This window comes from Parus major, chromosome 1A (genome assembly GCF_001522545.3).
Source record: "Parus major isolate Abel chromosome 1A, Parus_major1.1, whole genome shotgun sequence".
Lineage (NCBI taxonomy): Eukaryota > Metazoa > Chordata > Aves > Passeriformes > Paridae > Parus > Parus major.
The window spans coordinates 47561925-47578911 of NC_031773.1; the positions used below are offsets into that span (position 1 = coordinate 47561925).

Below are 16987 nucleotides of genomic sequence, written 5' to 3' on the forward strand. Positions count from 1 at the left end.
TTTTTTTTTTTTCTTTTACAATCAGGACCATTGCTGGGTATGGCAGGATGCAAAGACCTGGTGAGCTACCCCTTCTGTGTCCCATGGAGAAAGGCTGGAAAGCTGCTAAAAAGGGGAAAGAACAGGCCAATATCCTGTTATGAAGAAGTCAAGTAGCAGAGAGACAAAACAGAACTAGCACCTTGTAGCTTGACTTCTGGGATTGAATGCAATGTCAACCCAGGCTAGCCCAAAATCACCCCACTAACCCACTCCCTCAGGCTGTGGAGGAAGGGCACCACTGGTACCTTGGATCTCCATGGGAACCATATCAGAGCAAGGGGAAATGAAAGAGGAGAGCAGAGAACAGACCAGAGTGAGCAGCAGGGAACAGAGAGAGGGTGGTGGTGGGGTGAAGGGCATGTGGAGACCATCCATGTGCCACGGTGCCCTGTGGCGAGCAATAACAGGCTTACTGCAAAGCTTGCTGCACTGGGGAGGAAAACCAAGCAATGTATGGAGCCTGTGGTGAGGGAATGGTGTGTTTGCTTACAGCAGATTAAACTGGCAGTGATATTGGCAGAGGGAGCTTGTGAGGAAAAGCAAAAGCAGGCAAGTAGAGCTCGGTCTTCCCACAGGTTTTGTGGGGAGGTTATGAGCAAAGCAGAGAGACAAAGGATGCTTCTCTAAACCCATTCTCCGCTTCCCCTCCAGCCCCCAGAGGAAACTGCATTAGGAAAAATACCCTCAGCAGTGTCACCTCCTCCTCTTTTTTTCCAGCCATGGCCTGAGGATCTCCAGGCAGCAATGGCTGATGTCACCCAGGCTGGGGTGAGCAACCTGCGGTGCCAGTGCCTCCTCTACAGTGCCGAGAGGTTCATCCCTTTGTTGCATGGCAAAGCAGCTGCTATAGGGCAGAAGGATGGGAGTTCATGGTGGTCCAGGAAAGGGCTAGTCTAGCAGCATGCTGGCCAAGCAACACTTTACAGGCATCAGCTCCACAACTTGCAAGTGCCTTCCTGCTGTCCCATGACAGAACCACATTCCAGGGAAGGGGTGCTACTGCCATTCTCTGCCCTGATGCCTTTGGAGCAGGCAGTTTTGCAGAAGCAGTGCAGATCTCCCCAAGTGGGTGCTCCCCTTCTGGAAGCTCAGCTCTCTGCCTGCACAGGCTTTGCTGCAGCTCACACACCACCAGTGCTACTTAGCTCATCTTCACATCTGCTCTGCTGCTATGGTCCCAGACCACTTGGGGATGCCATTAGCTTCTTTATTAGGAGATATTGGGAGAGGGCTGATAGCTGTGCATCCCTTTCTTACCTGCACACAGACAGCTCCACACTCAAAGGTGTATTTTCTTGTGTGGTTGGGGTTTCACCATCACACCTGACCATAGAGAAGCAGAAGCAGCTCCTGGGGCTCCCCTGCAAGGGGTATTTGCACAGGACTACACAAAGCAATTGCAAAGCTTTCTCATCCCAGCCCAAACAGCTGCATCTCCACAGATACTCCCTCCCTATCTGACTATGGCAGGAGGACATGATGATGAAGTTCACTCCATGATGTGTCGCTACAAACCTGGCAAACTGATTGAGGCTTCAGCCATTTTTCTCTGACATCAGACATTTTTCAACCAGCAGACTCCTGACAGCCTGACATTTTTTTTAATGCATAGTATGTAGTGATTTTGACAGGAAAATTCACATCCATCCCCTCATACTTCCACTCAGCCCAATGTGCCGTGTCATCATGGTGTCTCATTGTCCTGATTCTGGCATTTTAATGCAAGACCACTAAGGGATTTGGCACATGAGGCACAGCCAATGCCACACAGCACCTGGAGCTCATTGTCTCCTTTGCAAAAGGCAGAGGAGGAAACCAGTGTCTGGTCATTTTGGCTGCTCTCTGCCATGGCCTGCTCAGCGATGCAGCCTGCTTCAGCTGATAGACTTGTAGAAAGAATCAGAAATGTCAAAATTACCTTCTGCTCCACAGCAGGTCTATCAGTGATTTGTTTTTCTCTAAGCCAGGCAGCTGCAGGATACACTGTTCTCTGCAGTTTTAACTGTCATTCGCTCCTGATTTTATTTTCAAATCCACAGTTCAAATGCATTCTCCATTTATAGGATGGGAAAATGGCACTGACATGATCTTTTTCCCCTGTGTACCTATCTTCGCCACAGGATACTTAGAAATGTGCCCTATTCCTCCTTCCTCCCCAAGAAGCTCTCTGTATTTTGCAAAAAGGGGAAGCTGTAGTCAAAAATTATTGTTGCTTCAGGAGAAGAGGCAGTGAGAATAAATGGGCTTTCTCCCACATCTAGCAGAGGTGGAGAGGGTGCACAGTAAAAGTTAGGACAGAGCCATACCAGCCCAAACAAACAAGCATTCCCTGGGAAATGGGACACTTTGTGCCCTTGGAGTAAAGAGATCTCTTGTACCTTCACCTGGTGCTGCCTGTGCCACACAGCTTCTCTCTGAGCTCACTCACTGAAGCTTTTCCTTGTTTCTCCAAACACAATCCTTAGTGCATTTCTGCACTACAGAAAAGAGGGCTGCCAGCAGCCCTGTGCTGCAGCAGCCATGGCCCATCACCTTTGCAGCAGGGGAAATGGCAGCTGGGCCACTGTAATGGGCAGTAGCTGAAAAAGGATTTTCTTTCCTGAGGATGTATGCAATTGGTGCTTTACACTCTGTATTTTTCCATTTGGGAAAACCATGTTTGGGACAGACGCTACAAAAGCAGTCTGAAATCAAATTTAACAGAGTTTTACGCACTGCAGCAGAACAGAGTTTCAAAGGATGTTTAGGGAAGAGTGCCTGTAGCCAGCCATTTGGAGGGTACATTTAAAAAAAGGCAATAAGAAATACCAAACCCCCTTGTCTTTCTGCAGGCACAGCCTCAAGCAAATGTACACGAAGCCACAGAGGAGAGGAAAATGTGTCTGTCCCCATCTAAAAGAAATATGCTCAGGGCAATATGCACAGATGAAAGGGGGATGAATCAGAACAATGTAGCTGGGACCCAAAACAAAGTTCTCAAGGATATAAACTGGTGAACATCTGGATATCAGGTCCTGAAAAACCAAACATTGCACCAAAATGGACAATCAAGAACAGGGACATCTGACATTTCACTCATCTCAACAGGACATTAAATAGTTCAAATTTCAGGGAATGGCATTTAACCTGGATACCCTGTTGCCTGGATGAATACTTTGACCACTGTTGAGATCATCTTCCCCCTCCTCTTCTGTTCCCTTCCTGACTCCATCACCAAAACTACCTGACAAATTCAGGATGAGCTTTCTACCAAGAAACATGGTAAATAACCTGTCTAGCTATAAACTCTTCCAGTCTTACTTGTTCCTGTTTTCTTCTTAAGGGTGGAAAACAGCGAGCAATATAATTTCAGAGCAATGACACCAACTGATAAAATAATCCTGACATTTGCTTGCTGCAGATTAGAGAAAGCCCCAGCAATTACTGAAAAACCTGCAAGTTTTGGTTCTGTCATTGGCCATTTTTATCCCCTATCACTACAGTACACTAATGTTTAGCATTAGCTATCAAATTTCCCATCCTCAGTAACCAGCAAAAAAATGACATCCAAAGATGGCATCATGAATAGCCAAGGACAGAAATCGACCATGTCCACTACTGCTGACATACAAAGGCAGCCTTTTGTAGCAGGAAAAACTTCTTGAATGCTGTTTCAGTTCCCAGCATCTGCTGCAGCTGTTAACATAGAGGGCAAAATTTGATGCAATGAGTGGGATACCAGGCCATTTGGCAGAGGAGACACCAAACAGAACATTATAGAGTTTTCAGAGGAATGATTTTTGGCCAATTGGACTGGAACTGGGAAAAATACCACTAGAAACCAACTAAGAATTGGCTTTCTTATAGACTGCTTACTTTGAGCTTTCCAGCCAATCTAGCACATGAATTTCCTGAGTTTACTTTCACTCAACACATGAATGTGCTTTATGAACACTGACAAAAAGTGATGTCCCTTTTCCGTTCCCCAAAGCTAAACAGCTGGAACTGGGAAGTTAGTGAAAATTTCCTCTGCAGGGGCGGAGGTCTAGTCAAACACAAGAGCAGAGTGAGAGAATAGTTTCTAAATGATGACACAACCCCTAATTGTATAGATCATCATTTCAACTCTGCTGTAATAAAGCATGTCTGCACAAAAAGCTATTTGCATGAACTACTCTTAGGCCAAATCCTGCACCCACTGCACTACTCAATGGAGCTTAATACCAACCTCAGCGAGCCAAAGGTGTGGCTCTCAGTTGTGTGGGAGTAAGACCAAACTCACAGTCAAAAGCCTGGCACAGCAAAGAAACAGCACTGCCCATCTAAAGAGTTAACTTAGCTTAAGTCCCCGGTCTGCAGATAATTCTCCTCCCCCATGCTCCAACTGCCCACTCCTGAACACAAGACAAAAAACTTTGACAGGAAGCTCCAGCAAGACTTTATTCAATGGTATACAATAGGAAGAAATTAGCATGAAAGAAGAATCGTATACATTACTGACTTTCCAAGTCACTAAAACAAACCCATAGTGACAAGAACAACTGAGTTCGATGACATAACAAGAAGCCTGTGACCATCTCTCTAGTGTCCGTACCTGTAAATAGATAATATGTTAATGCTTCCTTAAAAACTGCAATTCATTGGAGTGCTGGTTTGGATGGATTTATTTTCATTCTACCACAACTTAATTAACATGTAAATGAGATGAAGGTGAAATGCTGTTAAGAAAATCTTAGGAAGTTGTCCACATTTCACTTCCCTAAAAGTCTACCCAGACACCAGTTAGAAGAGAGCCTGAGCAATCCACAACACCATGTGTAAAGAGATCTCAGTACCAGCTACCTTCTGCCCTGAATCCCACTTCAAATATATCTGGCACGAAACAAGGCCAAAGCTTGTCACAGCCCCAGAAGTAACACTGAGCACACATCAGAAAATACTAATTCATGTCTGTTTCTCATCATGCTGCCCATGTATTATGAAGTGATTAGCCAGGCAACATGGACTCGGTTTTCACTGTGTGTTCAGGGAAACATGTTAATATCAAAACTATGGTACTTCAGCTGTCATGTCAATGATGATTTGCACAACTGACTGTACCAGAGCCCAAACACAATTCTCAACAGTTATAATACCTGTTTTGTTTTGTTTCAGTCTGGACTCTGACCAGAATTAATTTGGTTTTTTTTTAAGTGGGTGGGGAGAGGGACAATACACAGTTAAGAGAACATTACTAGATCAATGGTGCAGAATGAAGCAAGTGATAGGCAAACTTCCTAACTATTCTCCATGGACAATTACCTCTCAGAATATGATTATCCCTCAAAAACCCATTCTTGGATTACCTACTGCTATTCTTAACATGAGACCTTTAAAAAACATTAAATAAACAATACAGCAATTATAAATAAATGGGCCAAAGCTGCAGGAATGGCTAAATGGACACTTGAATTCCAAATGCTAGGAAATCAGCTCAATTAATCTCTGAGGCTATCAGAGTTATGAAACAAAGCATCAGGATAACAGAGGGACCCAATAAGATGTCTGAGGTCTGGCACCTCAGCAGAAACACTTTGGAACCCAAGCAGCTGAATTGAGGTCATTCTCTAAACCCAAATCGCTCATGCAGCAGCACAGTATTCACCTGAGACTCCACTTCTAGCTAATTCAATTTCTCTCCTGCTCTCCATTCTTTAGAGACTGTCAGTAGAAATCACTACTTTTTAACAGCTCCCACATACTCCACATCTGTTTGGACTTCCTTCAGATCTCAGACCCAGGTGACTAAGGAAAGAACCTCTCTGAACAGCAACTATGCCCTCAGACACACCAATCTGACATGATCATTTATATTTACAGGACAAATAGACCTTTCATCTTGAAATCTGTGCAGGATACGTACTTTTGGAACTCCCATTCCCTGTTGTCCAGCGGACATACTTGGCGAGTTTTGAGCCAGCGAGAGATGCAGTGGAAGTGGAAAGCGTGCTGGAAGACAAAGTTCAGATCACATAATTTCAGAATGTATGAAAGCATCTCAATGTGAAAACTACCACTGAAAGCATCACAGTAAGAAGAGAGTAGCAAGAGTTTGCAGGCAAAGGCGGGGACAACTGATCAGTCAATTAGCTGATAAACACCAAGGAATTGATCCACATTTTCAGAGAGGAGGAAACATTAGTGAAATCACAGCAGGGAGCCTGCTCCACAGTGCATGCAGTGGCACCTGACTGACTTCTGTTGAAGGAGGGAGTGCAGAGTTTAGCAGCTGCTAAAATTGGCAGAGCAGATGCTGATAAGGAGCATAATCAGAAAGAAAAGAAAGGATTTCAGAGTGAGTAGCAGGGACGATATAAATGTATACATGCTGAAGGAAGCTTTCTGTCAGTTTGCAGGAGATACCAGAGCCTGAATAAAAAGGAATTTGCAAAATTAAAAAGAAAGAAAGAAAAAAATCTCATGTGTTCAGTAAGAGCATCCTTTCTCTTACTCCACACAGCTACTTAAAATCAAAGTTCTAGTTGTGGTGACACACAACAACATAATTTTGACACTAGAATATCCTGACATGGTTAAAAATTTTGCTCTTGTCCTCTGCAAACAGAATTGCAACATTTATAGTCCTGTTCTAGCATCATCACATTGTAACTCGATCCCACAGCACAGTAAGGAGGGGACTGAGGATCAGGAAGTTATTCCACCACGGAATAGTTTATTTTCCAACTCAGCCCAAGCTAGTGAGGTATTCAAGTTTGGAGTTCACATGCTAGTGGGACCAATTGATTTGATCTTCCCCCAAAACTGGAAGCAAATCACCTGGTTATCCCAGACTGAGTCATTGAATTAGCCTGCACATAGACAAATCAAGCAGGCTGACATCCAAGTGATCCTATTACTGGGGGAAAGGAAAAGGTATAACTCCTAGGCAAACCATGATCAAGAAAATCATGTTCAGAATGAAAGATTTATTGTTCCTTAAAAAAAAAAAAAAATAAAAAATTAAGGCTTATCGTCCTCCCTTTGCTTCTGTGTCTTACTAAATCTCTCCATCTTTCATTTTCTCTCTCCTTTCTACATTCTAGTAAACATAAGGACTTAAAAATTCTTATTTCTGGTAGATTATGTGAAACATGCTACAGAACTCATTCCGCCCCATGTCTTCAAAAAAGCAGGATAGCATCACCCCACACGAGCTCCACAATAAAAGTTTCCCTTACATTGCAGACGCCCCATGCAACTGTGCACTCCTCAGAGGTAGCCGATGCTTGGTTGGCTTGACATTCTATGCCTGTGAAAATAAAGATTGAACAAATATACACAGGAGTTAAGATGTACATGCAATACTAACTGGTAGATTCCTTCATAATAGCAAATGTAGGCAGGGGAGGAGGAGCTCTTTTGTGGTATTTAACATACCAAAAAGTATCATGAGCTACGGTTTAATGTGTACTGTTTTTCCAAAAGTATCATATCAAAACATACTTAATCCTGATTTCCTCCTTCCTCTACATTTTAGTATTCCAAAGTTCAAGAGGATAAGAGTACATAGCTCATCTGCTGGCAACATGAGTCTGCTTCACAAATTTCAAGGATAAATATTTTCCATTTTTTCCTCTTGTGTTGACAGAGATGTCTTTTGAAGATGAGTTGACAGTACATTAACTTCTTACCCAGATTTCTCTCAATATAAATTCCTATATGTTCCTGTCAGACATTATGTACTTTAATTAATTTGCAAATTAATTTGCTCATGTAACTTTACTGTCTTTATTTTATAGTCATGTGATAGGTAAGTACATCCCAGAAATCCACAATAGCAAATACAGTATGGTTTGGACTTTTTATACCTTGGAGCTGAGTACCCAGGAGGATCCCCAGCCCTAACTATTTATGAGTTTGGGTTATATTTTGGGCTTTTGTGTCAGATGGCATGGATGAAGGAGATGAAAAAGAGTGAGGAAAGAAGAACAATACTGAGAAAATAAATCCTTCAAAGCCAGTTCTCCATTCTAAAGCCTGAACAATTCACTTCTGCTCCAGCTCAAGAAGAAACTTCAGAAGAAAAAAAGATATTTCTAATTCCTCCATCATCAGCAGCACAAACCTATAACACTAACACTTTACTTCTTGCTAAAGGATGCCTTCTTTAAGAGTAAAACCCAAATGAATTAAAAAATCTGCTGATAGATGATCAGCTTAGAACTCAGTACAAGGGCTTGCTGCTTTCTTGTTTTTCAGATTCTTTTTCCTGGCAAAGATGTCTGAATGAGCTCCAATTTTCTGTTCACTCTTTGTGTGCTCGAATATGTTTAAAGGAAAAGGAATTTGATTCACCAATTGAAGATTCAAAAACTTTCAAATCCTACAGGTTTGGCTGAAGAATGTGATCTCTATTTGTTCATCCCTTTCTCCATTTTTCATGCTTTTCAGGTGTGGAGGTGCACAAAATAAGAGAAAGGCCCATTTTTTCTGAGATGCAAGAGATGTCAATTAACTTTGGTCATGAGGAACTACTCAGAACAAGACTGATGCCTAAAGAAACTTAGTAGCAACAGCTGTTCTGCAAGATTTGAGTGAACCTGTATTTATCATATGGTTTACATCAAAGGTATGATATACCACAGCAAGAAGTCAAAAGCTCAATCCCTTGCCTGTCTACAGAAGAAAGTACTTCTGAAAGGTCTGATGTCTTAATTCCTGAATCTCTCAGTACATACTGCTATAAAACTAAATCTGATTAAGAATGTGGAAGATACTCAAGACCCTTGAAGAACTTTGATTTCTTTGGATACTTGTATAAAATTCTACACCTGAGATAATTGCAACAATTTTACTGTTACTGCAGTATAGACTCATGGTCATGGGGCACAGTATATTAACTTTTAAATATCTGGCCAGGGTCTGTACAGTAACAGATAGTGGTGGGAAGATGAGTAGTAGGAAAAGATGAGGCAATTCATCTGAAGGGAGAAAAGCCAAGAAGTAAGCAAAGGTTCATTCAGACAGCTTCTGAATGCAAGGAAAATACTCCAGCACACAATATACTTATCTTGTTTCTTCTCTTTCCCTGCTGGAAACAAAATATTGGGCATATTAGACATGAAGTCCACCTAGCCCACTTTTTTTTAAGAGGCTCTAACGTTAGAGCTGCTTGAACAGAATTTTTAATTTTGCAGGATTTAAAGGACTCTGTAATTTACCGGGAGTGAGAGGTAAGAAAGATGGTTTAGGCAAAGAAAAGAAGCAGCACTGACATTCATTTAAGCATTACTCAAAGTTTCACCGACAAACCTAAACTTTCACTGACAGTCTAAAGCATGACAGTCCAAAAAGTTTAAGAGGACAGATGAACTTTTGTGGAAGTGGCTGAGGAGGAGTTCCCTGGTGGTGATGAAAAGCCCTTCCAACAAGACACCCAGGCTTAGCTCCCTCAAACACACTGGAGTGATAGCTACTGCCAGCACTGCTACACTTGGCTGCCAAAAAAAGGCCTCCCAAAAGCTGAAGCATTTTTTGGTCTCCTACTTGCTTCATTTCAGAAAAGGAAAATATATCAACAAATAAAAAACAAGTCATAAATAACACATGGACAATCTCCATCCTAGAATAAAGCTGATGATCCTGGCTTTTGAAAGAAAGAGAAGCTATTTACCATCTGCTGACCCAAAAGAAGCAGTAAGAGTCAGATAGTAACAGGTACTGGAGGAATACTGAATGACTCTCCTGTTGCCTTGCTTTTGACAGAGTATCTGCAGGTGAGGACAGAAAGATTGTTGAGGGTTAGGTGTCCTTTTTTTTTGTTTGTTTTGTCGTTCTGGCCTGCCCGTGGAATTTTTACCCATTAGCTGCGGAGACAACCTAACTGTGGGTATTTAGTGGGTGATTGATAAAGGACAAAGAGTGGCCGGGCCCAGGGGGGGAAGGGGGCAGCAAAGGAGGGTGGGGACAGTTTTTGGCTGGCTTTCTTCGGCTTCGGGAAAAAGACATTTCGTTTTTGCTGGGTCGTGGAGCTGCTGCGGTGGAGAGAAGGGAATTTTCGCCATCACCCAGACGGAGCTGCTGCTTCTTCTCCTTCTCCCCTCTTTGTTGGTGGCCTCGCACCCCCTGTCCTGCCGGGACGTGTGGCAGTGCCAGCCACCACCGCGGAGCTGCTGATACACCTCAGCCACCGGCCCAGGATCTCAGCTCATCCCTGCTGTTTCCAGCCGACTGTTCCTCGGAGCCCTGCAGGAGCACCAGGACTGCCCGCCTGAGGGGTTTGTGAAAACAAAAGCCTCTCCTCCATCCCATCTCAGCCAAGAAAGCTGTCACGGGGTCCCTGGTTCTGGGTTCTTGTTAATGCTGTAGTAATTGTTGTTTGTTTGCCTGGTTATATTAGTAAAGAACTGTTATTCCTATCCCCAGATCTTTGCCTGAAAGCCCCTTGATTTCAAAATTATAATAATTCGGAGGGAGGGGGGGTCTACATTCTTTCATCCCAAGGGAAGCTCCTGCTCTCCCCAGCAGACACCTGTCTTCTAGAACCGAGACAAAGATACAGCTAAAACCTGAAATACCTGTAAATAATTGTGAAAGATGCAATGGAAGCATTTCAACTCACGGAGTTGCAGAAATGCATCTTTTATAATGGCAGCTTCTGAATCTTGACATTGTAAGAACCAGCCCATGGTTCCTATGCATATTCTATTGCAGAATTCACCTGTACATTTACAGATCAAGAAAAAAAATCCAAACCCATTCCATCTAATAAACATCCTGAGACTCTTCTCTGGATTCTGCGCAACATATTCATCTTTGTGAAGCTGGATTCATGGTACTTGGCATATTACTGTCCAAGCAAGGGGACAGTATTTTGACAGCACATATTACACAGTTCAGAGCCCGTCATCTTACTATAATAAGACATTACACATTTTAGACCAAAAGATGATCCAATATACTAAACAACCTGTTAACACTCCTCAACTTACCATGTTGCAGAGACAGCATCACAGAGCAAGCCTTTGAATAAAGACCAAAGTAAAATCTGAACAGAACCTGGGCTTCCCAGAGAAGAATGAAACCAAAACACTGAAAATCTACTCACCCCTTCTGTACACTGAATACAAACCAAACTGAGGGCAGGGGGGAATCCTTTGAATCACATTATTACCCAGCCATAAGGCATATGCATGGGGAGAATTGCATGACACCTTAACCTTGATGCCTGACTTTACAACATTAATAAACTTTCATGACCATGACTGGCATTACTTATCACTCTCCTACTGTTTTCCCATTCTAGGCTTCTCTTCATTGCTAGGAGCGGGAGATATTTGGATCCTGCATTTTATCAAATCGAATCTTGTGTTGTTCTTCCCTGCACATTCTATTAATTTTTTCTCAATTTGCCATCACTTCACATATTATGCTTGAAAATCTAATTAAAGGTTTTTTTAACAACATTAATGATCTGTAATAAGGAAGTAAGCAAATCCAGAGCCAACACTGATCTCGGAATACCAATTTAGATATGCCTTCTACTCTGTATGCTGTCAATTTTAGTCTGTCATTTGCAGTCCAGGATTCTCATAACATTGCTCACACAAATTAATAACATGTTATGCTTGAGCAACTCAAAAAAGAAAAAAAAATTACCTATGCCTTTTTTCTTTACTGTTTTTCCTGATCTACCTATATACTCTCAACCCCCACCCACAGATTGGTAGGACTTTTTAAAATATTTTTTTAAGAACTGATAAACAAAATTTGCTACTGAAAAATAGCATTTGTCCATTCTCCTTCCAGCTCCTCCACACCTCTCCTTCATCCCATATGTCCTATTTGCTATTTATAAAAAAAAAAAAAAAAAAGAAAAAAAAAAGAAAAAAAAGCAAATATATGAGACTGTATTTGGTTTGTCGTGGAATGTACAATTACTTCTGAGGAAGAATGATAGAAAGAAACACCCCAGCATCTCCTATCTTAAAATACATCCTTCTTATAATGAATAATTACCTTGAATTACAGGATTTTATATATTTATTCTATATATACGTAAATTCTATAAATGTAACGTGTTCTAATAAATCTTTGAAATTCCATTTGCCTGTCAGCAAAATGCTTTCCCCTCTAATATATTTTAAACCTGAGAGACTAAGTAGTAGTCCAGTGTCTACTTTCTTCCCCAGACAGTACAGGTTAGAGACATTTAAAAAAGAAATCTTTACATTAAAGGACCTCAACTTGTTTCATAATCCCTGTTCTTTTTAGAGTTATCATTCCCTGTCTAATAACAAAGAATAAACTGAAGCATGGATAGGCAGTAGCTGGCTCAAAATGCAAACATATCAGTCCTCAAGAAGAGAAGTGAACCTGCTTAACCCATTTTCAGACTGGTGTATTACAGTGTGTTTTCTCTTTAGCAAAAAAAAACCACAAAAAACCACCCAAACAAAGCTTCTGAGAGTAATTTTGTAACTATTATTTAAATATGAAGTAAAATTAGGTGCATCCCTCAGTAGCTGATCCTATAAACTTGAAGTCTCATTTTTCTGCAGTGTTTTATTCCCATACAGTCTTATTGACAAGAAGTTGCCAATAGTATTGGTTCCAAGGGCAACTGCATAAAACCAAAGTGCAACAAAACTATTCCAATGGGATCAGGACAGGCCATGCCCAGGTACTGTCCTTGGGCTTGTTTTGGGGGATTTCATCAGCTTCACATTTTAGGAACATAGGCAAATTTCTATCTTGGGTATGTTAAAAGGTCTTCTGTCCTTCATGATTGAAACAAGACAGACAGTTATGGTGCCAACAGTACTTTGTCACTTTTGAGGAGAAAAAAAAAATAAATAGGTTTGTACTCATTACTAATACTCTAAGGGACTGCAAACAGTGACTTCAAGCACACAGTCCTATTTCATTATAGAAATGAACCATCAAGATTATACAGCAAAAAAAAAATTCAAATCAAACTGATACGAGCAATGTACTGCTTTTTATTTTGGCATTTTATTCCTCTCCTTTGTAACTGAAAAAATATTTTTCTAGGTGGCTATAAAATTCCCCCTACTATAGCATGTACTAAATTAGTTAGGCAAGGTAGGTTTTATAGAATGAGGAGTCAAATTAATTTGCTGCTCCATGCCTTTCCTTGCCAGACACAGACACAGAGAGTGTTACAAGACTTCATCTTAATGAGTGTCATTGAGAAGTTGACACTCATAGCAACCTCCCCAGCCCTGAAATATAATACCTCTCTTTGGAAGCAATGTCTGTGAACCCTGAATAATTTCAGTTCCTCTTTATTACTACTCCTTTTCTTCTTTGTTGCATTCAAAATACACTCAGCAGCATCATGTCTGTTGATCTGGCATCAAGTGATCCTACCCTTTACGAGAAAAGGGTGAGGGAGAAGCAGTATGGTGACAGAGGTTACAAAAATGGATTATGAGACTTCAGCATTACATAAAATAGAGGTTAGCAGAAGAGTTAGTTACTAACAGAAAGCTTTGCTGAATTATATCCTCAGCTGGATACAATTCAGCTGTTCATCACATACAAGTACAAACTGTGCTCCCTCCCATTTACTTACATAGATCCATAATGTGGTTTCTGCAAATGGCACAGTTATCAACCACAATGTCCCATGCCCACAGAGCTACGGCATTCCACTGGAGAAAGGGAGAAAAAAAGAAAAACATAGTTTTGATTCAATTTACAGTGGACAGAAATCCTCACTATTCTTCAAGATCCCATGTATTTTTTGAAATAGAAAAGCTGGAATATTTAAGAAAAAGCAAATCTTAGAAGTCCAGAACAATTCTTCATCATGAGTTCGGGTTACTAGGAAGCAGTGGTACATTCCTCTCACAAACCTCCCAGACACAATGTCTCCTTCCCAATTCAAAAATAAGGTAACTCACACGGCCCACCTTTCCCCTCCTCCCCCAGCTTTTTTTTTTTTTTTCCTTGTGAATCAAATGCAAATATCTGGATTTCTACTCAAGATCCAATGGGAAGGGTGCAGCTCATGCCAAATCCTCAATTCTGAAGGAAAGGACAGTCCCTTGGAGAAAGACCGATTCAGATGAGATTTTTGTAAGAGGAATTCCCATTATTTGCAGCAGTTCCTCTAGGAATCACCCTTCAGAGCAGTTGAGGTCAGGAACTAAATCTCTAAGGCTACTCTCCACTGAATCTTGAATAATCTTCCCTACAAAAGGTTAATAAGCAACAACCTATCAGCAAGGCTGGATATAATAATTTCAAAGTACTACCAAATCCACCTTTCAAAGACTTACTTTATACATATAAAAAAGTAATAGCACTATCCCATGCTACTTCAGGGGAAGGGCTTGAGGACTTTAGGGCAAGCCATGCAGAAAAACATGGTACCTTTTTATTCCTCCAGACAAACCCCATAATCGGGTCTTTTGTAAACTCTTTAAATAAGTGGGTCTGCCTTCAACATCCAATGCAATCCAAAATATTCTACTGGCAATCAGAATAATTTTGATTTACTACTTAAGAGGTATAGATTTTTTTCCCACTCATATTTTTTCAGTATACATTTGCACTGATGTACTAGAGTAAATATTCTCTACTGTGCTCCATTTCCACCTCAATGTTTTCATTTCTTTCCCTCAGTCTGGGACACTAAAGGAGGAATGCCAACTTCCAAGTATTGATTGGCAGTACTGTATTTTGATAAGTTCTTCAATTTTTCATTGGTACTGATATAAAAAGTATTCCCAATACTGCTAGATCTTTTAGGACATGCACCAGCAGCGATCTAATTCTTTTCCCCAATCTCCCAACTTCAAGTCACCTTCTGGCCATCTACTCATCTCACACAGATTTCGTCCATACTTCAAGGTAGCTGAGATAAAAGTTCTCAGCACCCTTATCTCTCCCATACACTCCAGGACTTAATCTCTTGTCCCATCATGGTCTACTCTGATAGCCCACACACCTGTACTGAGCCACACATGCAATAAAGGTCTTGGTACCTTGCTGGGGAGGAGTAATGCCACTGACACATACATGGTGCTACTTCCTACCACTCTCATTATATCTGTCCCTATTTCCAAAGGGCAAGCAATTATGTCACCCAGACTCTTCCTTCTGCACACATCCAAGGGTTTCCATCATCACTGATGGCAGCTGCATTTCAAACAAACTCATCTACTAGCAGGAATCACTGGAAATGTTTACTGATATTCAGTCTAGAGGGTCACCTTTCCTCCAATTATACCTTAGTGCAAGCCCACACCATCTATCCCTGCTTCTCTACACTCTCGGGAAGAGCCTGGACCATCACCGTGATCCAGCTGACCAACGGGTGGCACTGGATTAGGAAAGCCATATTATGGCTGCTCTGAGCGAGGAGGCAAAGCCAGGGTGGCATGAGAACATTTTCCCACTAACACGTTACTATGGCTCGATTTAAATAACAAGGAGAAAAAAAGTGAGCCACAGACATTTGTAGAAAGCATTTTATGCAGCACATGGGGCAGCCCGGGCGGCTGGGCCACAGCGGTCGGAGGTGATGAGGAGGCGCAAGCACTCCAGCGCTGCTCGCCAGCCCGAGCTGCCCAGAGTCTCTGGGTACGGAGTAGCCCAAGCCCGTCGGGACGGCAGCGGCTGAGGGGAGCGAGCGGCAGAGCTCGACCGGGCCATCCCCCGACCGGCACGGCCCCGTCGGCGCCCCCGCTCCTGCTCCCGCCCCCGCCAGCCGCGCCCGCTGATTGGCCAGCTCCCGCTGCACGTGCGGCGGCCCGCCTCAGCCATTGGCTAGGACGCACGCCAGGACTCCCCGCAGGCCTCGCCTCGCCCCTCCCACCACTCCGGTGCGGAACCGAGCGCCCGGCTCCGTGAGGGGAGCGGGAAGTCGCCCCCTTCTCCGTCCCTCTCGCTGGCATCAGGCCGGTCCCAGCCCCCCACCCCGTCCCCCCGGCAGCAACCGGAGGACCGCGCCGGCGGGGCCTCACTTTCTTCACTTCGAAGCGCTTCTTGCCGGCGCCGCTGTTGGTTCCGCTGGGGGTGTCCACATCCATTGCGGCCGCCATTTTGGGTGCGTGAATCGGCCCGTCCTGCTCCGCGCGCGTGCGCGGCGAGGCGGGGCGGTGGGAGGGGCCATGCAGTTATCACGCCCCCTTTGGCCCCGCCCCATTCCCCGCGCCGGCAGGTGGAGGGGGTTGACGGCGCGGTCACGTGAGCGCGCTCCCGAGGGCGGCAGCCAGGGCGGGGCCGCGCCAAGTTACCTCATCACTGCCGCCAGCGTTCGGGCTCTCGGTACCGCGCCTCACTACAATCCCTTGGGATTTGCCTCCCTGCCCTCTTCATATGAGGGCCTTCAGCCCTAAATAAACTTCCAACTTGTTTTCGCCCATCTTAATCGATGCAGAACGAGGTGGGGGCGGGCGGCGCTGCTGCTGTAGCCCTTTTGTTCTCCGGCAGTCCAATTTTTTTTTTTTTAAATGAACGTGGAATTGCTGGAGACAGGACGCGCACCTTAGGGTGTGTGATTTGGGCTTACAAGAGTTATAATCAACGTGGGTTTATAGGTGCTGCCAGAGCTGGCCAAGCCTTGGCTGCTGTGTTGCAAGGATGGAGACAGGCACGGCAGCTGCTACTGGGAGCTTCCTCCGTCAGTACCTTCCCGAGAAGGTCAGTGGTAGCATTCCCCATGATCTGGAAACTGAGGGCAATACACTCCCCAGCAGGACAACTACAGGTCTTGAAATTTCACCCAGCTTTGCAGGTGCCTGGAGATGCGACCTCTCTGCAGAGTCATCCCTTCTAAATCCATTTGTATACTGTGCTGCTCCATGGATGTGGGAAAGAGGAAGCTCTAGAGGCAGTAAAAGGCCATTCTTTTGCATAGATACAGGCAAGCAATATCTGTACTCGGGCCCAACAGCACTGTTGTGGTCTGGCTGCATTGTACCCATCTTGCTGTGTGCATACAGCTTTTTCCTGA

General features: G+C 43.3%; 1 protein-coding gene and 1 long non-coding RNA gene across 11 annotated transcripts in view; one reads left to right on the plus strand and one right to left on the minus strand.

Annotated features, from left to right (window-relative positions):
* Positions 1 to 8835, plus strand: part of LOC107204433 — a 31443-nt gene extending 22608 nt beyond the window's left edge. For 6 of the 10 annotated variants that reach the window (XR_004497460.1, XR_004497461.1, XR_004497458.1 and 3 more), the window contains one exon: positions 8452 to 8835. This is a non-coding gene — a long non-coding RNA (uncharacterized LOC107204433). Of the gene's footprint in view, positions 1 to 5880; positions 7001 to 8451 lie in introns of those variants that run through there. The other 4 variants (XR_004497463.1, XR_004497459.1, XR_004497462.1 and 1 more) reach the window with 1 other exon arrangement.
* Positions 4436 to 16133, minus strand: RBX1 (ring-box 1). Its single transcript, XM_015627523.1, has 5 exons — positions 15996 to 16133; positions 13598 to 13676; positions 7239 to 7309; positions 5924 to 6009; positions 4436 to 4615 (listed from the first exon to the last, which is right to left on the minus strand). The coding sequence occupies exons 1-5, from the start codon at positions 16071 to 16073 to the stop codon at positions 4603 to 4605; spliced, it is 327 nt and encodes a 108-aa protein (XP_015483009.1). The 5' UTR covers positions 16074 to 16133; the 3' UTR covers positions 4436 to 4602.
* Between the last annotated feature and the right edge of the window lie 854 nt (positions 16134 to 16987).